The following is a 25,396-nucleotide window of genomic DNA, read 5'->3' as shown; positions in this document are numbered from 1 at the left end:
AATTCCATGAGACACATAAGATGATTTGTAGGGTACGGAATATATCTGAATCAGAAAGATAAGGTCCTAAGTGGTTCAACACACTTAAAACCTGATCCTTTTTCCACAGATGTCAATGTCAAAACTCCCACTGACTTTAATGGTGTAGTTTGAAGCCCTTAGTAATTTTTTTTCACATGAAATTTGGTTTGGGGACAGAAAGTGGAAGAAGGAGAAAAGACTCAGGACTAAAGAGAAAAGTAAGAAGCTGAAATAAATAAAATGGGTATATAGTTGAATTTTCCAGTTTTTCTTTTATTTTATTGGGTTTTTTGGGTCAACATTTGGGTTTTGTCCAGGATTTTATCTTTTAGGAATGCTATTTTCAATGTAAATAAACAGTAAAGAAAGAAAATCACTTCAGATAAGACTTCATGGGGCTCTGTGAGATCATGGCCTCTAAGTGATTGTCCTTCGCCTTCTAAAGTTTTAAAATTTCCCTAATGTCACAAATTTGTGTCACTTGTTTATACAATGAGACGTGAAACAAACTCTGGCTTGATCCAAAACAATTAAAACATAGGATCTGACCTGTGACTGTTATGGTGTGTTTTATTGTACTGTAGTACAGTAATGTGAACAACACCGCAAATTAACTTTCACATACAATTCAAGGGCACAAATAAATAAATAAAATCTGTGTCATTTCCCCTCTCTCCCCTGCACACACACACACCTGTGGTTCTTTCTGAGTTTTAAAGCCCCAGCCTGGCCTGGCTTGGCTGTTACAAATGTGTTCCCTTAGCCTATAAATATCAAGTTTTGCTGGAGGTGAGGGGACCCTGAGTTATGAAGGGAAAGGGGAATGGACCATGCAACCTTGCTGCTTCATGTTTCTGAATCTTAGGGCATAGGTGTGTGTCAAAAGGAAAAAAATCCTCTTAGTATAGTTTTGTTGTGGGTGTGGTTTCAGAACTTGGCACTTGCTGCCCCAGTGAAGTCCTTTCGAGAAGCTAGGAGATTTGATTTAAAGAGATGAAGGGATTCAGTGTACATGGCAGTAGATGTCAATTTTTCACCAATAACGCTGGAGAGGAGGGGGACTAGGCAGAAACCCCTTGTCAGCAGTTAGTTACTGCAGTATTCTCTTATCGCAGTGTAAGAAATCTGTGGCCACTTAGAACTTCATGACTATCACTGCTACATATCAAAGCTACTTGTAACTTCACAGTAAAAACCTATGCAGAACCTAGATCCTCCTCCAAGAATACAGACTCCTAGACTTTAAGCTAAAGGAAACTCTCATTAGCTGTTGGCAGCAGTTCTGATTCTATCCAATAGAGGGAGATGATATACATACTAGCTATCTTGTTCAATATAGTATTCTAAACTAGAGTAGGAAATGTACTAGAAAATATATAATAGGGCAGCAGTTTCCAACCTTTTCCATACTGGGACCTCCTTGTCTGTACCAGGATGATCCTAACCTTCCCCCCCCCCCCCCCAAGTACTAACCTAGCTGAATCTAGCCATTTAGCAACATCGGAAGGATAGGGTGGGTGGTCATGGTCCCCAGGTTAAGAACACTGCTGCAGGGAGCAACCCTGAAGTGGTAGGGAGATGAACTAGACAACATTTCTTATCTAATGGCTCTTTTCCAAAAAATATATCATCGAGGATATAATTTTATGTTTGTATTCTTTCAGGTTATAAATTTTTGTCTTCCTTTTCTTAGGTAAGAATTGTTTGTATTGTTGGCTCTGTCTGATGACTTGAATACAATTTTACATTAGACTGAATTTTATATTGGTTGATACTTGTAGCTGTTTGATGTTGTTCTAATTATGGGAGGAGTTTCAAAATATTTTAAGTTCAGTTCAGGTAAGCACCCCAGAATTTATACTCATCCAGAAGGAATACTTATCTCAGCCTTTTGTGCCTTTAAAATTGGTCAGGAAATCTCATGGACATAATGTCTGCTGTAGAAATTCTGATACTGCTTGCTTACAGTCAAGCCAGAAATGCTTCAAGATTAGTCTTTTGGGGTGTATTTCAGCTTTCCTGCTTCTGGTCTCAAAGGAAACCCAGAAGCACAGAGGGACATGAAAATGAAAAATAAGTTTAAAACAAAAGTTAATCAACCATTTCAGATTTAAGGAAAGGTTTGGTTTAGCTTTTTGGTGGTTAGGGATAAGGAATTATTTATCTGAACCAGTTCCTACTGCAAGGCCAATTCCTGAGGTCCCTACAGCGGCAAACTCCCTGAGAAATCATTGGCAGCCCACATCCTTCCCCTTCCAAAGGGTCGGAGATCACGGCCACCTTTAAAACCAACTGTCTTATATGGCAATTTGATGATTAGTTAGGAGAGGCACTGTGCATGTGTACTGTATTTCCAACAGCTCTGCTGACTGACTTGCAGCTTCAGAAGAGATTTGTGCACCCTGAGGAGAGAGTTCCTGGCTGACAGTTCTGAAATGGAGCTGTCAGCCAGAGAGAGAAGCTAGAGAGAAGACTCTGCTCTTGGGGACAAAGAATCCCCTTTCCTCACACCAGCAGCAGGGGGAAGGCTTGATCCTGCAATGTGCTGAGTGCTCTGACCCCAATCCAGCAAAGCACACTTACGCCAATTCTCAGCCATAAGCATGGGAGTAGTTACATCGATTTCAAAAGGATTGATTTAAAGGGGAACACTCACTTGCTTAAAGTGCATGGGGCTAAGTGCTTTTCTGGGCCAGAGTGCTGAGCACCTTGGACGACCAACCTCAGTCTCTCTCAAAAGAATTTAAGAACCTTTGTCCCATCCCAATTCTCCTTCCTGCTGGAGGCACAGGAGTGTTACTGCAGTTATAGAGCTGAAGTACGTCCCACCACTTACCCACCCACCATGAGAGAGACTGGACATAAATTCACATATGGTTGGTTGGGGCAGGGAGACCACCTCCATAAGTTCCCTATTCCCCCAATAGCTGCACACCTGCCACCTGCAACTCCCCTCTACCAGTCCAATAGGTTGGCCCAGTGAGCTGTGTTTTAAAGATGAATAGTGCCATATCATTAGAAAGGTCCACTTGTTGGGTGTTACTGTTTTGCTGTTTCTGTTACCACTTCATTTGTGAGCGCCGTTGGTTAGTTCACCCCTGTAAATGAGAATTTCTTTTCAGTGGATTTTGCTGTTCATTTGTTTGCTTTCCTATGATGGCTCCCTATATGTAATGGTGTAATATTGCAGAATGGAATTCAAATAAGTAGTTTGAGATGGGCAGTTTTAAAAAATTCTTGAACAACAAAAAGTAAATGATCATAGATTCAGTTATAAACCTCCCCTGCCCCCAAATCTCATGAGACTGGCAGAAGCTAATGTAAATCAATATTTTCATTCTATTGATGCTAAAAATATCGTGTCTTCGCATACCAAAACTGTGACCAGTAACCAGGCTATAAACTGAAAGTGCTAAATTATAGCTGCTACTTCAGTTGAAGGTGTCAAGTTATTTAACTGGGAGTGTCTTCAGTTCTGATTGAAAAATTTAAACACTCCTAGCAGCAAATAGTAGACTTGACACACCCGCAATTCTTTAAAAAAGTAAATCCCAAAACCTAAGTTAATTTTAACATTTGTGTTATAGAGTAGGGGTGACGTGACATTTCTCTGCAGTCTTTAGTAATTGGAATATTTTGAAAAATATATGAAATGTTTGCTTAAAACTGATTAAAGTTTTTAGTTAAGCTGTTTGATTATTTACTCTTGTTTAGGCAGTTTGCCTGTAGGTTAAAGTTATAGTATGTGGGAGAAAAGTGTCTAAGTCAAATTTTCAGCAGATCTTTGCTCATCGAGCTGCAATAACTGTCCAAACATTCCAGATTCAGCCTTTTCACAAATGTGGATCTCACTCAATGGATCTATCTGTCAGAGGGATTTGTAGAGCTAATCTTTGGAAGCACTTGGTCATTGTTAGGGCAATTGCTATCCCAATATATGCAACTGGATTTAATTTTTTTTTTATATTAACCCCAAATCCTTCATTCTGGTCTCAGAGAACATAATGGCCTCTCCAGTAATTTTCTTACCTTCAGGTCATGTACAGCAATCACTTAACAAGAAATAGAATTATTTGTAGCAGATTAGTTGGTACTTTAAAAAAACAAAAAAAAACCCAGAACTTCATTGCGTAGTCTGGACCATGGTTGCCCTTCAAAGTATGAATATAGTTGTGTAAGGGATATCTTAGTATTTTGGACCTACGGCTGTGATAGACTTGTACCAGCTTTGCCACAGTGTCTGGCCATCGTACTGTCAATGTTTTCATCATCTGATAATGAGGATGCTTCTAAATTTTATAGCTCAGCAGCATAATATTACCTGAGTGACTGGCTGGAATATTATGCAGTAGGCTCTGTTGCATAAGTTGTGCATTTCAGTGAGGTATAAAGTAAATCAAATGTGCTTTTTGGCTATGGTAAATCATAGTGATGTGAAGGATTAAAGGATATCTGTTTGTTAGTATATTCCTATTTAGAAGTGCTTTTTGTTTCTTTTGAAATTCTATAATGCTGGTCTGAAATAACTAGTATGGCTTTCTTTACATAATATGAACAGTATCAGAGTAATAGCATATAAAGCACAGATGAACATACTCCAGTCTCAAGGTAAACCATTCCTCGCTTTATGGGCCCAAAATGCTCGAGGGAGTGTCAGAAATCCACATACTGTTCCAGAGTGCTGCATTTTGCAACCAGATCTCTGCTTTAGTTGATAAATGTGGAGCAAAAAACATATGGTCAGACAACTCCCCAGTGACTACACATGTGGATATTGAAGAACGGCAAGTTATTCCAGATAAAAATCAGTATAAAGTTTATGCTCAACATTTTCCTCCCTGATCTGTGGTTTTTTTTTTCCTTTGAATAGTCTAAAATGGCTTAGCATTGTGTTTTTATGACCCCATCTGCTTTGGGTGAGACTACACCTTAATTTGAATGCCATGCTGAAATCTCAGGTACAGCTGAAGAGCTGCCCTTGTTACAAGACTTCATGCCAATAGCGTTTGTGGGATGGATCGTGCAAAGTGCTGAGTGCCTCTTGTGAGGTGCAATCAGTGGGAGTTGAGGGGACTCCGCAATTCGCATTAGATACTCAGCACCTCCCAGGATCAGGCTCTTTAAATGCACAAGTACTGCAACATTCAAGAAACCACGGTGCTGTATCATACAGTTCAAAATTTGCATTCAAAGATCTCCTCATCCACATTATCTGTTGCACATCTTCCAGAATTCCATTCAATCAATTAATGACACTCCCTTTAAAAACAGTTCAAGATAAATGTTCGTCTGGCATTTAGCATACAATTGCAAGTTTAATATTAAGATCACTATAAAAATGAATATTGGCAGGGATTACAAAATTCCTTTTGGAACTTCCTGTATTTGTTTTGCTGAGGTGCATACTAATCTTACCTCAGCTCAATTCTGGGCACATGCTTCACCCCGAGGTCAATGAAAGTACAGGACATTCAGTACCTTTTTGGAAGGGATTCCGCACCTTTCAGGATCTGACTATATGACTGTGCCAAGCCAACTGCCAGCACACAACAAATAATGATGACAACTGATGAATAACCTTTTATTTAGCTTTGATTCACCTGGGTTTCCTGCCAATGAAACAACTTCAGTCCATTGCCCAGAGCATCAGTTATGGCAGAATAAGGCCACAACTGTTTTTGTTTTGTTTTGCAAGAAGCACTTTACAATGGGCCTGCTTCTTATTTACACTGAAGGCCCCTTTTACACAGCTCTGATAGTATAAAGGAGCCTGAGTGGATGCAGATTTCATTGCCAGAGCAATGAAGAGCCAGTTGTGGCCCATAATTGAGATATGTGAATCAGCACCATTGTAAAGTACTCTAGGACAGTGGCTCTCAATCTTTCCAGAGTACTGTACCCCTTTCAGGAGTCTGATTTGTCTTGCATACCCCCAAGTTTCACCTCACTTAAAAACTGCTTGCTTACAAAATCAGACATAAAAATACAGAAGTGGCACAGCACATTATTATAAAAGAAATTTATTGGAATATAAATGTTGTACTGCATTTCAGTGTAGCCTATAGAGCAGTATAAACAAGTCATTGTATGAAATTTTAGTTTGCACGGACTTCGCTAGTACTTTTTATTTAGCCTGCTGTAAAATTAGCAAATATCTAGCTGATGTACCCCATGGAAGACCTCGGCATACCCTCAGGGTATACGTACCACTGGTTGGAGAACCACTACTCTAGGAAAATGATGCAACTTCTTGGAGAAGGGGGATGCTTAGCCATATGAGGGACTACTCCTGTGAGGTGCTGAGATTCCTAGTTGCTCATGACCTTGCAGAGTCAGGCCCTCATTTGGTGGTTATTCTGGTACTGTAGAGGTAGCATTTTATTAAGTAAGAGTGTTTTTTAAAGTGTTCTTTTCCCTCAGTACTTAGCTTGCCCAAGGGTTTGTTCTTCTGACCTCAGTATTGAGTAAAGTGAAGTCGCAGTTCATTCTCATTGATCAGGGTCTTGTGCAGTAGACTAAGTGCTGCCATTGAGCACGTTATTCAGTTTTCAAAAATAATTAGTTGTCTTTGTGTTGCTGGGCTAGTTCAGCTATCAGCTGCTTGATTACTCTGAGTGAATAAAATGCCTAAGAAGGAGTTAGATTGCTGTGAGCTGTCTGCTGTGGAGCGCAGGGGTGAATTCTAACTTCAGTCTGGTGATTTGGCACTAACTGCATGCAATCTGTTTCTGTCCATGTGTGAAAGCTACCTGCATACAGTCTGCTGTTCAGTAAGCCATCAAGCTGTAAGGAAACTCTATTTTCAGTCTGCTATGCGCCATAAGGCAAACCTTTAATCAGTATCTTTTGAAAGAGATGATGATTAATAAAAATCTATGAACTCAGCTTCTGTGATTAAAACAGCAAGTGTGCTGAAAATCTAATAGAGCCAATTTAGACACCATTATAGTTTTAAAAAATAAATTACTAAAAGGTTAGATTCCTAGGTGCTCTAGGAAAACAGATTTGTCTGTTTTATTCCTGTCTCCCAGCTGTTTGTGTTAAATGATAGTTGGTCTGGGAATATGTTAGATTTAGTTCAGGATGTAGTTATAAGCCATCAGGGGGAAATATTCTGATTGAAAGGCTGCAGTTCTCTTATACAAAATATGTAAAGTTTTTCAAAGGCAAAAAATGCATCACTTCAATCTTTTCATGCTATCCTACAAAGGCTGCTGTATGCTAAAAAGGAAGTACGCATGTTGACCAGGCACCATCTGTAAACATCAATGTATTTATTTTCTATTATGATGCAGACTTTGTTTGCATTCACCAGAGCCTTTAATTTTAGGATATGATCATTGTCAAATTTCCTTTCAAAGTAGCTTATCTTTAATGGTGGTTTCACTGGATAAGCAGAGACGGGGGGGAAAGTGTTCCCTTCTCAAAGCAGTATAGTTTATATACACACCCACAGCCAGGGTGAAAGTCTTCCTCTTCCCCACTCAAAGGCTGAGGGTTTATACAAGTGCTTATGTGCCATTTATTGTAATCCAATAAATGTAATCCAATGGCTGGAAGCTGAAGCTAGATGAATTCAGACTGAAAATAAAGTGTAAAATTTTAACGGTGAGAATAATTAATCATTGAAACAATTTATCCAGGGTCATGATGGATTCTCCATCACTGATGATTTTTAAATCAAGATTGGATGTTTGTCTAAGAGATGTGTGCTAGGAATTATTTTGGGGGAAGTTCCATGGCCTGTGCTATATAGAAGTCAGACTAGATGACCATAATGGGCTCTTCTGGTCTTGGAATCTATGAATTTAAGGATCATGTTATCAACTTAAGTTTAGTTTATGGTTAAAAGTGGTGTGGGAGACCCTACACAAGCCCTGCATACTGAGGTGAATTTCCCCTGGAATATATGCTGCATACATACACTGTGCATTTGTGTAGAGTTTTGCCCTTGTTTCTCATTCTAGTCAGTCATTACTTGTCTCTTGTTTTATCCTTCAAATTCCCATACTGTGCAGCAGGGCTCTAACCCTGTGTGTCAGTAACAGGGATTTGAATAGCATTTGACAAAGCATTTTGAAAGATTGATGTAAATACTCCATTGAAAAAACTATATAATTTACAAGGAATTTGGCTTCAATCCTGCCCTCATTGAGGTGAGTAGAAAAATTCCCACTGACATCGGCGACAGGGGATGGATCACTTGACGATTACTTGTTCTGTCCATTGCCTCTGAAGCCCCTGGCATTGGCCACTGTCAGAAGCCAGGATACTGGGCTAGATGGACCATTGGTCTGACCCAGTATGGCTGTTCTTATGATAGGAACAGGATCCAGCCTTCAGTTGTGTAAGCAGGGGCTTAATGAGCTCTCCCCTGATATCTAGTGATGTAGTCTTTTCCTTCAATTCAAATACAGCCTGCTCCTGAATAGACACGCCTATTTTGTCTAGGTGTCCAGCAGACACAGCTACTTTGTCAAAGTTATCCATTTTGGCTGGGTTTGGGTTACAATTCAGTTTAGCACTGAATGCAGAGGTAATAAAATATTGTTCTTCTTGTATGAGTAGAGGGCAGCAGAACCGTACTTAGCATGCCCTGATTGGGAGGAAAAACAACAAGGAGTCTTTGTGGCACCTTAGAGATTAACAAATGTATTTGGGCATATGCTTTCATGGGCTAGAACCCACTTCATCGGCATCACCCTAAACTGAACCTCACTGGGGTCAGAGGGGGTGTGGACAGGTGTTCTACCTGGTGGTGTAGACTGAAATCACTGATGAGCATGGCGAGCCTTCAACCTGGTGTGGTGACAGCATTGCAGTGAAAGATAATGAAGAGGCAGCAGCCGAGAGGTTCCCCACTATGCAGTGAAATCACTATGAGCTGGGCTAAGTGGTGGAACCTCAGAACATGCCATCGCAGAAGTGGCAGTGTGCGGCAAGCAGCAGCAGTGAGAACAGTGGCAGAGCTGAGCAGCAACAGAGATAACAGCGGCAGCAGTGGTGAGTGGTGGAAGAATACAGTGGCAGAGGCAGCAGTGAGCAGCAACAGTGAGCTAGCTGCCACCACCTCTGCAACAGCAAAGGCATTGCTCAATTTCCCCTTTCCCTGCCCCCTTTCAGGAGTGTGAGGTGAACGCACCTCTGAACTCTGGGTCTTTGATGACCAAGGACAGTCAACTGTGAGTGGGATGCAGCAGAGGGAAAGGGGAGTGATGCATTGAAGGGACATTGGTTCATTGGAATTTCACATTGCAAGGTGGGAAGTGAGGCAAAGAACACTGCCCAACATACTGTGTGGTGGCGTTTGCTTATGGTCACATGCTTTTGAGTTGTGGTGTTTTCCCAAATTAATGCTGGGTTCCCTTTCCCTTTAATGGACGTTTTATTTTGTTATGCACAGACTCGGTGCTTGCGAATGAGGAAGTATTGCCTCAGAGAGGGGCCAAAGGTGGTGGTTAGTTTTCCCATATTATGGGGTGGGGGAGGGGGCTTGAGCCAGTTCTCTTTTGCATTGTTAAGAGGAACCCCATGATATTGAACCTGGCCCTTGTTGCTTCCAACTCTACTTGGCAGAAGGGTTACAGTTGGAAAAGCCTCACAGATATACTATGTTGAATAGTTTCTAAAGTGCAATGATGCCTTTACCCATGAGACTCAGAGAGTCTTTAGCTGATTTAACAAAATCAGTAATACAATGGAAGATCATTGATTGTCTCCCTGCTCACTTGCAAATTTGATAATCTACTCTTTCTTTGTACACCGCCTTGTACAATGGGGTCCCATTCTTGATTGGTCCTTAGGCAATACTGTAATAAATGTGATTAATAATATCTGCTGAAAAGCTGCCTCTCACTGTATTCACTTTTCTATGGAGACCCTCCATAATTTATTCTCTTCGCAGGAACCTTCAGTGGAAAAATAGCAGCTGGGGAAGCCCCTGGCAGTCAGGCGCCAGTGGAGCCAGACTGTCAGGGAGCAGGATAGGGAAGAGAGGGTCAATGGGACAGTTTAGAAGCACACAGTCTCTGGCGTATGGCTGTGGTCTCCAGCTGATGCATGGATCTTGTGGGACAAATCATTCACTTGTTCCTTTTTAGTTGGACAGATTAAAATGTAGTCAAATACATCTACAGCTTTCAGAATGCTGGATGGCTAGTGAGCTGCTTGACTGCTATCAAACTCAATATGAGTTGTGTACCTCCAGACCGGTACACTGCTGGGATATATAAGGGGTGAGGGCTTATCATTGTTCCCCCAATACGTGCGCTGTTGCCACATATCTTTTAAAGGCTTCTCCTCACATGTACCTGCACAAGTACCTTACCTGATTTTCCCCTCACCCCACTTATGCCGAGAGTTATTGCCAATTAATATGCATTTTATAGAATCCACAGCCCCTATGTTGGCTCAGCCCTACCTCTGCTCCCATATCTGTGTCCCCATTGCAGTATTTAAGGGAAGCGGAATGCCTCAGACTGGCCCTCCACACCGGGAGTGATATTTTCCATGAAAGAGAATAAAACAATTCCACACTCCTGAAAATAAAGACTATCCTTTAAACTAGAGTTGGCTGTTTTTATTTCAGAGCAAGCCTGGGTCCTTTTCACCAAGGTTTGACTTATAGTTCATTCATTTTGCATACTAATTTTCCACACTGCGAGTGAGGGACATACAACCTAACAAAGTTCACTTGAATGAGTCTGGCGTTCACCAGTGTCACTGATAAAGAATCTAGCCTTATATAGTTTCTGCATGAGTGAGAAGCAACGTCAAAATACATGGCCATACAGAGTCGGTCCTGTTTAGGGTCTGTTGAAACTTGTGCTTATGTGCAGACCTTAAATACAAGCAAAGGGAAATGCCTCCTGTTGCCTAACAGAGTAGTATGCTTTTCAGATATGATCTCTCAACATATATGTAGCTGCTGTCTTTGCATGAAAGGCAGGAACAAATTGCACTTGTGGCATTGGGTGGAAGAACAGCCTCAGAACAGTCTGATCCTGTTGATGTTCCCGGGGCTGTTAGCTGCCTCCTTGATATTCTCCAGACCTTATGTGATTCAAATGAAATCCTCCAGGTATCCTCCAGGTCCTTACATGTCCTGGAGCGTAACCCAAGTTTCCACATAAAAGTTTTTGTGCAGAAGTTCACTGAACACCAACAGTTGTTAATACGCACTGCAGACCTGTGAATCTTGTTTTTTTTTTTTTTAAAGTCTCCTGCATGATGCTCAGCAGCTCCCACTTTTGTTGACTTCAGCTCATATTGCCTTGCTGCCAGTCCCAGTATGCCTCATGAGCACTACACATATTGAAGACAAACAAAACAAAACAACAATCAGGAAGTCTGATAGTTTGCCTCTATACCCTCACATGTTTTATAGAACCTTTTTAATCCTTCTCAAAATAAAGGGACAAATCCTGCTGTATTTTACATCAGTGTAAACCCAGAATAACTGTTGAACCAGATTTACACCAGTGCAAGAGTGTAGAATTCCAAATTCCACACAGACATTATGTATCCTTCCCAATGGCTGATCCAATGCTGTTTTAGAAAGTGAGAGGTTTGTTGCTTTTACTCATTTTAAAATTTCTCTTTTCAAATCCAAAGAAATACAGGGCATCCCGGTTTTTTTGAGCTATGCTTAAGTATTTTAAAATAACTTGATTTAGCATTAGCAGGTGTAAAGAGAACACATGCTTTTTCTAGATGATTCAAAAGACACCTCATTTGGCTTGATTTTATTTTCATTCTGTGTAATTTTTATATCCTCTAAGAAACTGAACAAAAATTATTTTTCTTCTATGACTATAAAAATAATATTTTGTTACAAATACAATTTTCCAATATTTGTTTTTAAATGTATTGGTCATATCTAGTACTCCATTTTGCAAAAACAGACATTTTTCATGTCATAGATCAAATAGTTTTTGCTTATTTTTAAAATGGCAATTTGCAATGATTATATGGCAGGGGATGTAACCAATAAATGGCTGGAAGTTAAAACCAGACACATTCAAATAGGAAATAAGGCACAAATTGTTAACTGTGTGGGTGATTAACTATTGGAACAAACTACCAAGGGAGATGTTGGTTTCTCCATCTCTTGAAATCTTCAAATCAAGGCTGGAGACCTTTTTATAATATATCTGGGCCTAAGTGCTGCCCCTTTCATCTGCATTTGCTATTGGCTAGTTAAGGTGGCTTACTGCATGACTTGCTGGCTTCTGAGAATCCCTTTCCCAGGGAACTAACTCTCCCCATATATTATATTGGGAGCCTGGGGGCCTAACTTGGGGCTGAGAACTCCACTCGGCAGCAGGGCATCTATGGGGGAGCTATATGATATGGTGCCTAAGTCCCTTTGTGAATCTAGCCCATGGTGACTGTTTCTATGTAGAAAAATTAAGACTTATTGAATTAGAAATGCATGGTTGCTTAGAAAACGTCATAGAAAAGCCCATGAAAATGTTCACTTTTTATCTGAAGAAAAAAACCTGTAGCTAATTACTTTTTTTTTTTTACAAGAAACATGAACAGCTTGAAATGTTTTGCAAAACACATGTTTATAGGTTGATTTTTAACAAAGTGAGGTTGATTATTCACATGCTCCAAAGTCAAATTTCTTTGTTTTAGTCACTAGTGAGATGACATCTGAGCTTTTCAGACTCTCAAAGTTCTACTAGTGTAAGAGTGATGCCTCACTAATCCTTACCTGAATTATTTTTACTTGTTCTACTCTTCATAAATATGGTGTCATGAATGACCCTAATTCATACAGTATGTACCTATGAACAAAAGACAGTTACACTGTCAAAATGACATATTACTGAGAATGACAGAGGTCTAAGGACTCAGTGATTGAGGGTCAGGGACCGGACTACTTAGGATGAGCTGCTGGCCTGCTCCCTGACTAACTTCACAGCTTGACAACCAGTGAGCCCAGCTATACTGCCTTGGAACTGACAGAGTGGCCATAGCCCCTGATTGGCTGCTGATTTAGCAGCCCGGCTTATAAGCCTGGCCCCCACAGCAGATCAGAGGCTTCTCAACGCATATGGTGTCTGCAGTTGTGCTCTCCCTTTTTCCAGTTCCTGCTTCCAGTCCCTACTATTGCTCTGCTGCAATCCCTGTTCCCCTCTGGGTGTTAGATTTCTGGCTTTGAGCCCCAGCGCTGCCTCTGGCTTACATCTCTGTTTGATTCTCCAGCTCTGGCATTCAGCTTCTGTCCCTCCGGTACTGACCCTCAGCTCGTTTCCTGGACTCTGTCCCCATCTTGATCCAGCTCTAACCAGTAGGCCAAAGTCTCATTTCCACCCTACGCCTGACTCCCATGCCCGGTCGGCTATAGTTTGAGCAGCTCAATACAAAGATTAGGGGCCCACCTCACTGCAATGGACCCCACTCAGGACAATTTTTTGCTGGTGGATCTGGTGAGGGTCATACAGAACTTGCAGGCACAGATGTCCACCCTGCAGGCACAGAATATGGCCATACAAGCCCAGGTAGCTTCACTGGAACCCCTGGCTCTTGCCCCCCAGAAACCAAAGGTCTCATAGCCAGGTAAATTTAGTGGTGATCGTGATCAGTCTGAGGTTTCTTAAACCAATGCCAGTTCTTCTTGCTACACCCTCAATTGTTCCCTGCAAAGCAGAGCAATGTTCATCATTAGTCTGTTCATGGGAGGCCTTGGCCCACACTCTTGGAACAGTCCAGCCCCATCCTGGGCCAGTTGAAGCAATTCATTCAGGACATGTCAGTTATCATTAGTGACCCTCTCTGAACCTGAGCTGCCGTCCTGTCTCAACAACCAGATCGACCTGTGTATCAGAATTGGTGATCACCTTGCTGAATGGCATCATGAACATAGCCCAGGCACTTGAGCCCTGACAATGCCCCCACCCCCTACCTCTCAACCACACACCCCACTCCAGGACCCAACACCCACGTATGTTGACCAGGCCTGACCGCATCTGTCTGAGGCTGAGAAAAAACAATGCCGAACTTCAGGCCTGTGTCTGTATCATGGTGGCAGCTGACACTTCGCCTTGAGATGGACTGCAAAGGTCAGATCAATTTTGGGGTCAGGAAACATCAAGTCTAAGCCTCAGTAAGGAGGTCCAGGCTGCACCAATCTCATTCCCTTCAGAGACTCTCGATCTCCATGCACCTGTCAGGACAACAGCAACTGCAAACCCACTGTTGATGTATCTCCAACTGCCATTGCAACTTCTACTCCCGATGAGCCCAGTGGTCTACTTGGAGTCTCTAATCAGCTAAGGAACCTTAGGTAATGTTATGGACCAAGATGTGGCTAAGGCCCACGGGATCCCTGCCATGTATAAAAATTCCCCAGATCCACTGCTGTGTTGCTCCTACCCTTGGGGCTGGTCACCCACCATACCACTACTTTAGGGGTTATTACCCCCTAGAACAGCGGTTCTCAAACTTTAGTAACCCAAGGGACTCCATTTTGATTTAAAATTTTGCCATGGACCCCCCAAACCCCCTGCTCAGCCCCAGGCCCCTTCCCCTCCTCTTCCCCACCTCTTTCCGCACCCTCCCCCGAGCGCCTCCGTACCACCTCCCCCCCCCCCCGCCTCCAAGTGCCTCCTGCATGCCGGGGAACAGCTGTTCTCTGATGTGCAGGAAGTGCTGGGAGGGAGTGGGAGGAGTTGATCAGCAGGGCCAGTGGCCCCAGTCATGATTCCGCCCCCTCCCCCGAGTGCGCTCCATCCCTGCTTCAAGCTGTTCCCCGGCATGCAGGAGGCAGAGGGGGAGGAGTTGATCAGCAAGATCCGTGGATCCCTTCGAGTTCCCTTGTGGACCCCTGTTTGAAAAACGTTGCTCTAGATGCACTGGGAGACTCTTTAGTTCAGGTTGACTCAGGTCCCCCACTCTCTGGTCATCCTGGGAATACTCTTGTTCTCTGCCCATGGTTCCTGTATACGTTGGTGATAAGAGACAGTATGCTTTTGCTCCCACTACTGCCAATGATTCTGTCTTCCAGAGACCAAAGCGAACTGGTATTCTCTGCTGTTCATGTTGTTGTTTGGGGAATCTCTGCAGCGAGGGAATAGACCCATGGGAGTTGGGCATGCCCCCAACCATCCTGCCTGCCACCATTGAAATACCTCACAAGTACTATGACCTTGCAGATGTATTTAACAACAGAAATGCAGGCACCCTATCCCCACCCCACAGCTACACCTTATCAAGCTTCATCCAGGGCTGAAATTCCGTTCAATCGCATGTACACCCTTTCCAAACTAGCGCACCAGTCTTTTAACGTCTATCTGCAGGAGAATCTGCAGAAGAGCTTTATCCAGACATCCAACTCTCCAGCAGGGGCCCTGATCTTCTTTGTTAAAAACAAGGATGGTTCCCAGAGGCCCTGCATGGACTACTGGGCTATCAAGAGGGTGATGGTTTGGAACCATCACCCACTTCCCCTCATTCTAACTAAAATAAATAATTAATATTAATATTAATTAATTAATATTGTTAATACATGACATGAAAAGTCATTGGAATTGTTGTATGAAACTTGAAATGTTTCTGTTGATAAGCAGTTCACACTCAGCAAAATAATTTCTTGTTTGTTTCCTGAGCTTATCATTCTCATTATAGAGGAAGCCATTTTACATCTGCTGTAGTCTCAGGATGAGATGCATTTGTGACCACAGTTCAGTCACCGGGTGTTTAGGGCCAGATTTTCAAAAGTATTTAAATGCCTTAAGTTGCAGATAGGTATCTAGGGGGATTTTCAAAAGTGTCAAAGTAGGTTAGGTGCCTAAATTCCATCAAAAGACACCCCAGGGTAGATATGACATTCTTCCTTTAGTGTTTAGAGCAATGGAGGTGTTATTTTGTAGATATTCCAAGTGAAAAGAAAATGGCATGAAAAAAATGTACATTATATTCCTAGACAAAAATTAAAATCCAATCTGAATTGTCAATCGTTATATGCAGTGTTGTTGTAGTACCAGGATATTAGCGAGACAAGGTGGGTGAGGTAATATCTTGTATTGGACTGACTTCTGTTGGTGAGAGAGACAAGCTTTTGAGCTTACACAGAGCTCTTCCTCGGGTCTGGGAAACATACTCAGAGTGTCACAGATAAATACAAGGTCAAACAGATAGTTTAGCATAAGTAATTAGTACCTGTGATGATAAACTATCTGTTTGACCTTGTATTTAGCTGTGATGGGCTGAATACCTTTCCCAGATCTGAAGAAGAGCTCTGTGAAGCTTAAGAGCGGGTCTCTCTCACCAACAGAAGTTAGCCCAATAAAAGACATTACCTCACCCACCTTATCTCCCTAATTGTCAATCATATCATTTAATTTAAAACAATATGAGACTGCACAGCTCCACCTTACTCACATTTCAGCTCTTGTTTCTTATGTTCTGCCTTTCCCTGCCAATATTGTCAAACTCCCAGCATTTCATATCCTCCTCCACCTCCCAACTTCAGGCTGCATGCTGTAAGGAGCAACCTCCAGATCCTAGCTTACTAGCTTCCCTCCTTTTCTAGTTATGGTATTTTTTTGGCCCCCTATTACTGCAGAAGCTGTTTTCCTCACAATGTATTTAATGTAATTGTCTTCACAACACTCCTGGCATATTATTCCAATATTACAGATGGGGAACTGGGGCACAGGGAAACTAAGGCCCAGATCCATAGAAATATTTAGGTGCCTAACTCCCATTGATTTCAAGTACTTGAAATTTCTCAAGAGGCAGCCACTTGCATGAGATTTCCATTTTTGCAAGCCTAATAGGTTTTCATTTAAGCAATTACATTTTTGGGTGTTGAGCTGAATCAAACTGAACATCTGAATCTTTGGTGGTTCATCTATCACTGATTAATTCAGCCAGATATAGAGAGCAAGTTTAATAGAAGTCAGCATGCTGACTGTTCCCTCATTTGTTACTGCAATATTAATAAAGTTGATAGAGCAATCTGCTCACAATTTATTTCCTCCCAAAGAACTATAATTTCACTTTTTATGAGCTCATTCTTTGACTAATTTTATTAGCATTCCTTTCAGAGTTCCATTTTTAATCATTTTTCATCAAGCTTTAGCTATATATAAAAAAATAGAGCTAGTTTGGCTAAAAGGGAGAGATATGAAAGGACTTAATGAGAAATATGCCTTAGCTTAAATAGAACCAGATCAAGTAGCCCCAGTGAGACTAAAAAGACTTAGAGAGCATTCAAAATAGCCTGCTTCACAAGAAGTTTGATTCTGTCATTTCTAAAATGTAAACAGAGTTAAATGAAGTAGGGCAGTACTGTCAACGTTGTAAAGGGAGGGCAGGTATGCCACAGGCCACTTAAAGGAGATCTGATCAGCTGCAGCCTGCTCATGATTGCACGGTTTGTAAGGAGACAGAGCTAACTTTTTTGGGTTTTTTTTACTGTTTCTGTGCTTGTTTCATTTAAATTAAGATAGTTAAAAACAGCATTTTTCTTTGTCACAGTAAAGTTTCAAAGCTGTGTTAAATCAATGTTCAGTTGTAAACTTTTGAAAGACCCACCATAACGTTTTGTTCAGAGTTACTGTACATATTGGGTTCCGGGAAGAGGGCGGGCGAAGCCGCTAAAGGTTCGCCCCCCAGCCTAAGGGGAGGACCCACAGGGCCTAAAACCCAAATGATTACGGGGGACAACTAATGTAAAAACAGGGACAGGAATGCGGTCAAAGGGTCAAAAGAAGGGAACCTGACAGGGACACCGAGCAGAGAACCCCGGACAGCGCCCACTGCTCTTCAAAGGTGTCAAGGGAGCCAGTGGACGCCGCCCAGAGGAACTCTGCCCGGATACGTGAACGGACAGAGGATTGGAAACAGGCCCCACAGTCACAGGAACGTCCATCGGCCAACCTCCTCTCCCTGGTTTTATAGATGTCCTGTTTAGCCAGGGCCAAGAGGAAGTTGACCAGGAGGTCCCGTGACTTTGTGGGGCCACGGATAGGGAGTGCATAAATGAGAAGGTGAGGGGAAAAGTGCAACCAAAAACGCAACATAATGTCAGTGAGGAGATGGTGTAGGGGCTGCAACCTGGCACACTCTAAGTAAACATGAGCCAGGGTCAAGATAGTGTATCTGGGAGTTCAGGAAACGAGTGGGAATCGTGCAAGGCCTCTTCTGCTCCATTTTGATGAACAAAGAAGGTTGATCTCTTCCACTGTTCTGGACAAGCTTGGGTTTGTGATAGTAGAAGGAGGTGAGATTACATTTCTGAGTACTTATCCATGGTATTTAATGCTAAAAATCAGTTGCCCATGAGCTTAGTTATATATTTCTTATTATTTCATGATAAGCTCTGATATCCTGCTCCTTTATTTGTTCAGTAGGACTGGCAGGGAATACTTCTCAGTGTTCTGAGCACTTACAGTGAGAGCCAAGAAAGTACTTTGGTGCTTAAACCCCAGACGTAGGTGCATAAGTTCTTGTTTGAGGTGTAAATCCCAGTTTTGACTTCATTGCAGTCCACAAAACTCCCACCAAACCCTGTAAACACCTAAACTCGCTGAGAACCTAAGTTTTTCAGAGTAAAAGTTGTGCCTACATTTCTGCCTCTGAGCGTGTGTACTGCTGCTTCCCTCTAAGTGTCCCAACCCCTACCTCCCTGCTTCAGCCTCAAAGCAATTCACACACCACAGAAAGATAGGGGTTTGTCCACCTAACTTGCGTGTGGGTCCTGATCCAGTAGGTGTGCTGAGAGTGCACCTACCAGATTAGGCCCCATTCAAAATCCAAGAGGAGAAAGTGCCTACTTTATTGGGTTTAGTCCAGTGGTTAGCACTCTCACCTGGGAAGTAGAAGACCCAGCTTCAATTCACCCATCTCTGCCAGGGTGGGAGAAAGGGAGAGTGCTTTAACTACTCTGGGCTAAAAGTTATAATGTAGGCACTGGTAACTACATAGTAACCTGTGGCACCTTAGAGACTAACAAATTTATTTGGGCATAAGCTTTCGTGGGCTAAAACCCACTTCATCAGATCAGGTTGCATCTCATGAAGTGGGTTTTAGCCCACGAAAGCTTATGCCCAAATACATTTGTTAGTCTCTAAGGTGCCACAAGTACTCCTCATTGTTTTTGGTGATACAGACTAACACGGCTACCACTCTGATACATAGTATCCTGTTATTATTTCATGCTCTAGGTGAAACAAAACATCCAGAGTTATTAGCGCTAAATTAATAACTTGATGTAGTTGTATGGTAACATGCTGAAAATCTAGGGCGATTGTTTAAAGGGTGTAATTGATGCTTCTTATGAAGCAGCAATCTCACTATAGACTGTTTTAGAGAGAGATGATTTCCTCTTCACCCAACAGACCTTTTCCGTGGTTGGGGTTAACAGAAAGCTACCTAGATATACATGAGAAAGCTTTGCAATCTTTTTGTTTGCTATTGCCTCAGAAATTTTCTGTAAAGATAAAAGTGAAGTTTACTAATAAAATGCCAAACCAGTCGTATGAAGAATCAATTCTAGCTATGTATTGAAATACGTATTTCAGTGGAGCTTTCTTTTGATTTCAGTCCAGGCATTCAAGGCTCTTTTTTTGTCTGCCCTTTAAAAATGAGTATGCACAGGAGCAGACACCAAGGGGAAAGTATCATTTAAGTTTGCTTGGCTGCCTCTCATCTTTGCAATGAGTGATAGCTTGTAAACATACTTAAGATCACAAGACGTTTCATCTTCGGGCACGGCAAGAGGGGTGTCATAGCACTGTAGTACCTGTGGGGAACTTGACAAATCCACAAACTGTTAATAAAGCCCTTAATGTACCATACATGGAGCTAGAGTAAATGTTAGTTCCTGACCTCTGGCTGCCTCAGCTCCATTTTTATATAGCAATATTAAACATGTCTTTGATCATAAAAGATTTGACCTCTGTAAAAGCAAAAATAAGCCTCCCTCAAGTACTGCAGGTACTGCGACCTCTCAGATGCTCTGAGTTGAGAATTCTGCTATTAAACAATCTATGTTGTATTTCAGACCACGTGCTTTTTAACAAATGAAACGGACCCTGTGAATATAAGCCTGCCAGACAAAATTTGCTCTTCATGGTATCACACAGTGAATTCAATTAAAATCAAAGAATATTTTTTTTGTTTAAACGCCTACACTGCACAAGTCTGAACAAGAAAATCCTTGTTAAGTTATCTTATGGCACTGTGTTGAGAGCAAAGAGCAGGCTAGTCAGGAATTTAGGCCTTCCTTGTGAAGCCTTGTGCAAATTGTTGTGCTGCCAGGTCGAAGCTTTCTGATGTTACTGTTAGCTTAAGTAATTCTGTCAAATATCTGTACAGTGTGTCCAGACCCTGAGACTCCAAGAGGACATCACGGTTTGACACTAGAAGAACTCAGTGTCATTCATTTGCTTATATCAGCCTTCTTTAACTGTGAAACCCTAAACAGGGAATACGGTGGTAGTGCAAAAAACCACAGAGATACTGAGTCTCCCTGTGCATTAAAATGGTCCAAAACACTTTGAAGTCAATGACAGTCTTTCCACTTACTTGAAGGGGCGTTGAATCAGGCCTTACATGAGAGAGCACTTTGCTTTTGTGTTTTGGGTGTATCCCTAGAGTCATCTTAGCAAAAATTAAGGTACACTAGTATTTAATGATTTCAAGGGTGACTTCATGGCTCCATTCAAGTCAGTGGCAAAAATCCTATTGACTTAAGTGGAGCTAGGATTTCACCCCAACGGTCTAAAAACCTAATTGATTGTCATTCATTCATGGTTCTAATTTGAAGGTGGAAGCAAAGTATATTATATTAAAAACATTGTTCTAAATAGTTTGATTGCTGTGCATTTTAGAAGCAATAGTAAATACATGTCAGTAGATGTATTTATTTTAGTATCATTTAAGAAAAATAAAAAAGAATTAAACAAAAATCAGTATAGTTCAATGAATAGGGGAACTATAAATTCACTATCTTCTTCTAAACATTTCATTTTATTCTCTTTTCAATGTGAAAAATCTTTTTATAAAATGTCCATTCTTTATATGGTTTATTCTGTCTATTTAAACTGTTTGCCACTGTATAGTATGTTTATAATTGGTTAAAAGTAATAATCCTATGAAAAATTAAAAATCAACCTACAGAGTACTGAAATTGCGATAGAATAATGTTTAATTTAACCAGTGTATTTAAATAAATGGCTTAATGTATGTTGCAGTCAGATTTTCATATTTTTTCATGTCACAAAAACAACATTATTTTGATCTCTATAGCATGTCATATTTTTCTTTTTCACAGTTATAATAAAAAAATGTGAATGTATTATGGATACTTGCTGCAGTATCATAGTTACAGTTGAGCTAAGCATTTAAAGCAGGGATTCAACCACCTTTTTAAACATGAAGGAAATTACAATATAGTAATCTGATATCAGAAATAGCACAATACAAATTATACCAGTTATACCATAGCACAGATAGTTGTATATTATATATGCAAGAACAATGTCAGTACAATACATTATTTAAAATATAAGGGCTCAAGCCTGCTAAGTCTTAATAATGCCAGTAATCGTTGTGCACCCAAATAGTCCCATTGGAAGTTGGTGGTGCCTCACAGGATCAGACCCCTAAAGCAATTTTCAGACAGACTCATTTCCTTGAAGCCAATGAAACTCATTCACCCACAAACTTTAAGGCTTTTAATTTTAAAATGATTGCTATGCCAGATTGTTACTGCCAGATCTCTAAAGTGCCAAACATTAATTAAATTCCACTATACAGGTTTCTAAAGTCCATAACATTTAGTAGAAATGATCAAATTGCAGGAAACCAGGCCGTTCAACAAAATGTGTTTACAGTGTTTACCCTTCCATCAGTGTAATTTAGTGCTTCAGTATTCTCTGTGGATTGAATAATTTATCTTTATTTCTAGATACAAAGATATAATATGTGTATTAATTGTAGATCTCAGTGCACACACATATTTACTATAAATATGAAAAAGAAAAAATCAATACTATTTATAAGAATATTTTTTAATTCTAAGCATTCTTTGGCATAGAGTATTATACATGTTCATATGGTATATGGACCGTTATTGGGTCTTCCTTTTGTCTATAGTATGCGTGACCCAAACTCTTGAGGTAAATTATTTCATTATGTTCATATCCCACCCCAGGTAATAAGCTTTCCAAGCTAGCCCCTCTGGCAGCTCAATCATTTCTTCCTCTTGAGATTCCTCTTTTCTCTTTCTCTGTTTGTCTTTCCTTTGCACATGAGATTGTGGGGATACATGTATTTCTTAAAGCTAAATTGGCACATATAATCAAGTAAACATGTTCTGTTTGAGTGCAGGTTTTCCATATAAAATTAATGTGGGCAGCAAGTAAGAATTAAATGGAGATTACAATTTAAAGTATATTTATTTTTATACAAAAATGGTGCACAGGGAACTGCTCAATGCAACCTTTTACACATTGATTGTAGGTTGGCAAAGTTTGTTACAAATCACTGGTACATAGCACATTTGAAAGTGTGTTGAATGGAGGACAAATGGATTTCAGAATCAATCAAATATTTTTTTCCTCTCATTAGCTGTCCTTGACAAAAGTTTTTTACACCATGCATATTGTTAAGTGCCTTGGATATGGTACTGTGATTTTAATTAATTTCATTGTAATTCAGGACTGTGGTTCGCTAATTCAGCCGGAGGAATCCTGTGGATTACAGCCTCTGTCTCCTGAGTACCTTTCAGCAGTTTCACAGACACAGTTTAAGACTTGTGAAGCTGGGGACACAAAAGGTTGGTTCTTAACATATTCTCTCCCTTTTAAAAACAAATACCTGCATCCCGCTAAAGTAAAACACACAAAATCTCCTTGTCCTTTCTCTATGCACACAAAACACACAAGCGAAACTATGATTTTGTTGCTATACAGACTGTTTTATTTATATATATTTACTTATATGAGTCACACAGGCAGTTTAGGTTTGAGACTTTTTTTTCTGAGTGGAACAGTTTCCTCAGAGAAGATAGTTTGCCTGTATAATTATTATTTGCAGAGCTCATTGACAATTTTCCATCAAAACCATACATTTTTAAATGGAATTTTTTTTTTTAATTTTTCAAGTTTTTGAAGAAAAACCTAGAACAGTTAGTTTTGGTGTTTTTTGCAAATAAAAAAACCTATTGGCATTTTTACCAGCTATAGTCTTATGTTTCCAATTCCATGTTTTGAATACACAAAAATAGTAACCAAATTTTTAAATAAACTACCTAACCAAAATATCTCCCTTTTATATAAACTAGTGCACAGAGATTTAAACATCACAATGGACAAGCCAAATAGCATGGTTTAAATGTCTTTTTTATAATTATTAAGATATATGCTGCAGGTCAATATGAACAAGCTCTCTCTTCAGTTAATAGAAGGAATGCAGTTTTGAATGTGAAAATATATTGGCCCCAATCCCACAAAAATTTAAGCTTGTATATTTTTACAAATGTGAATATTCATTTGCATAAAATTAGGCACATGCTGAAGTCTTTGCAGGATAAGACCATACTTATTTCTATATCTTCCTTTATTAGACAAATGGAAAATAAAATCGTACTACTGTATATACTACTAACAGAAACATAGGGTATGTCTACGCGGTTGGCCTGCACCAGCTGACTCAGGCTTGCGGGGCTCGGGCTAAGGGCTGTTTAATTGCTATGTAGACATTCTAGCTTAGCTGCAGCCTGAGATCTGCCCCCTCTCAGGGTCCTAGAGCCCAGGATGCTTTGAATGCTGCATATAGCTAAATGAAGAACAATATAAAATACATTAGACCCTTCTGATGAATAACATCTGTGGCGCAAATGTTTCAGATGGAAACAACATTCAATATATAAAGAGTCAAAGGTCACAGTTAACAGAAATGGAAGTATAATTTCTTGTTAACAAAGTGAAGGTAGCTAATACCATCTAAATGACAACGTTCAGCCCGAGTGCTGAGTGTGCAATACTTAGTGTTTATATATTGCTGTGTAGCTTTCATGAGGTTTACAAATGTTAACTGCAAGTAGAATAGTTTGTCAATTAGTTCCATGTTTGTAACTACTGATTGAGATCCTGATCATGGCAATAGGAGCTGTGCAGGTGCCCTTAGGAGAAAGCCTGAAGTCCTGACTAAGGCACAGCTCCCCTTGCCTCCCTTTTGATTGTTAAACACATTAAGCATTCAAAGAAACAGCAAAATCCTGACTCTTCCAACCCCCTGAAGAAGTAGGATGGTCTTTATGGTCAGGAGGACTGGGAGTCAAAGACCTAGGGTGACATACAGGCTCTATTGAAGTTGATGGCAAAACTTGGAAGTTTTCCACTGACTGCAGTAGGTACAGGATTTCACCCCTGGTTTCTATTCTCTTGGTTGACCTTGGGCAAGTCCTCTAGGATCTGATCCAGTGAGGGACTAAGCCTCCTTAACTCCTATTTGCTTCAGTAGATTTGAGGTGGCTCAGTGCCACCCAGGAGGCACTTGGCATCTTGCAGGACAAGGGCCTGAACTGCCCCATGTCTGTTTTTCATCAGTAAACGCAGAGTATTAATGTCAAACCAGGGTAGTTGCCTGCAGTCTGTCTCAGTTTGGAACCACAGGATTGATAAATGATTGCAGTGATAGTAAGAAAAATCAACATACATAATTAAGGGTTTGATCCAAAGCCTACTAAAGCCACAGGTAAAATTCCCATTGATTTCAATGGGCTTTCAACCAGGCTGTAACATAATATATAGTTACATGTTCAGTATTATTATAATATTACTTATTAGTTTTAAGTGCTGCCCACATACTTGGCACTTTGCAAAACATAGAAGACACAGTGGCTGTCCAAGGAAGCTTAAAAACAAGGAAACCAATTCTGAAAAGCTTTTGAATATGAATCAGGCCACTGTAGTCTATGGAAAGTCCACATGAACTTGTGTGAACAAATGTAGCCCTAACAGATCATAGCTTAAAGTTTAATATTACTGTGGCGTGGTAGTGCCACTGTAGTTAAGCTTGCCCCATAATATCTGTTCAAAGACTGACCTTTCAAAGTCCTCTAAAATTGACATGCTTTAGTTAGATGTCTTTGAAATTTGGTTAGCCTCTGGAGGGTACTGGGTAAAGCTAGTGAGCCAAATTTGGAGTCATTTGAGCTCAGGGTTGCAAAGATAAAAACCCTGAAAAAATAGCGATTTTTAAAAAAGCTTCTAGGGCAAGTTTTTTTTGGGCAGAGCTAGAAATCAAACTATTGATGTGGTGCAAGTCAAAATGATCTCAGTCTGTCTAATTTTACCCCAGGTAGTGTGAGTTTCCCACTAAATTTTTTGGGGACCCAAAATGAGAACAGAAT

At 40.6% G+C, this 25,396-nt stretch overlaps 1 protein-coding gene across 5 annotated transcripts in view; it reads left to right on the top strand.

Moving 5' to 3' along the window:
- The window catches only part of CPED1 (cadherin like and PC-esterase domain containing 1), a 204,872-nt gene that overhangs the window by 141,105 nt on the left and 38,371 nt on the right, over nt 1–25,396 (top strand). For all 5 annotated transcript variants that reach the window (XR_010590127.1, XR_010590128.1, XM_065556067.1 and 2 more), the window contains one exon: nt 22,699–22,816. Coding sequence is in view for 3 of the 5 variants with exons in the window: in XM_065556067.1 (XP_065412139.1) it covers nt 22,699–22,816 (118 nt within the window). In the remaining 2 variants the exon portion in view is untranslated. The remainder of the gene's footprint in view (nt 1–22,698; nt 22,817–25,396) is intronic.

This window comes from Chrysemys picta, chromosome 1 (genome assembly GCF_011386835.1).
Source record: "Chrysemys picta bellii isolate R12L10 chromosome 1, ASM1138683v2, whole genome shotgun sequence".
Lineage (NCBI taxonomy): Eukaryota > Metazoa > Chordata > Testudines > Emydidae > Chrysemys > Chrysemys picta.
This window is presented reverse-complemented; position numbering and strand designations above follow the sequence as displayed.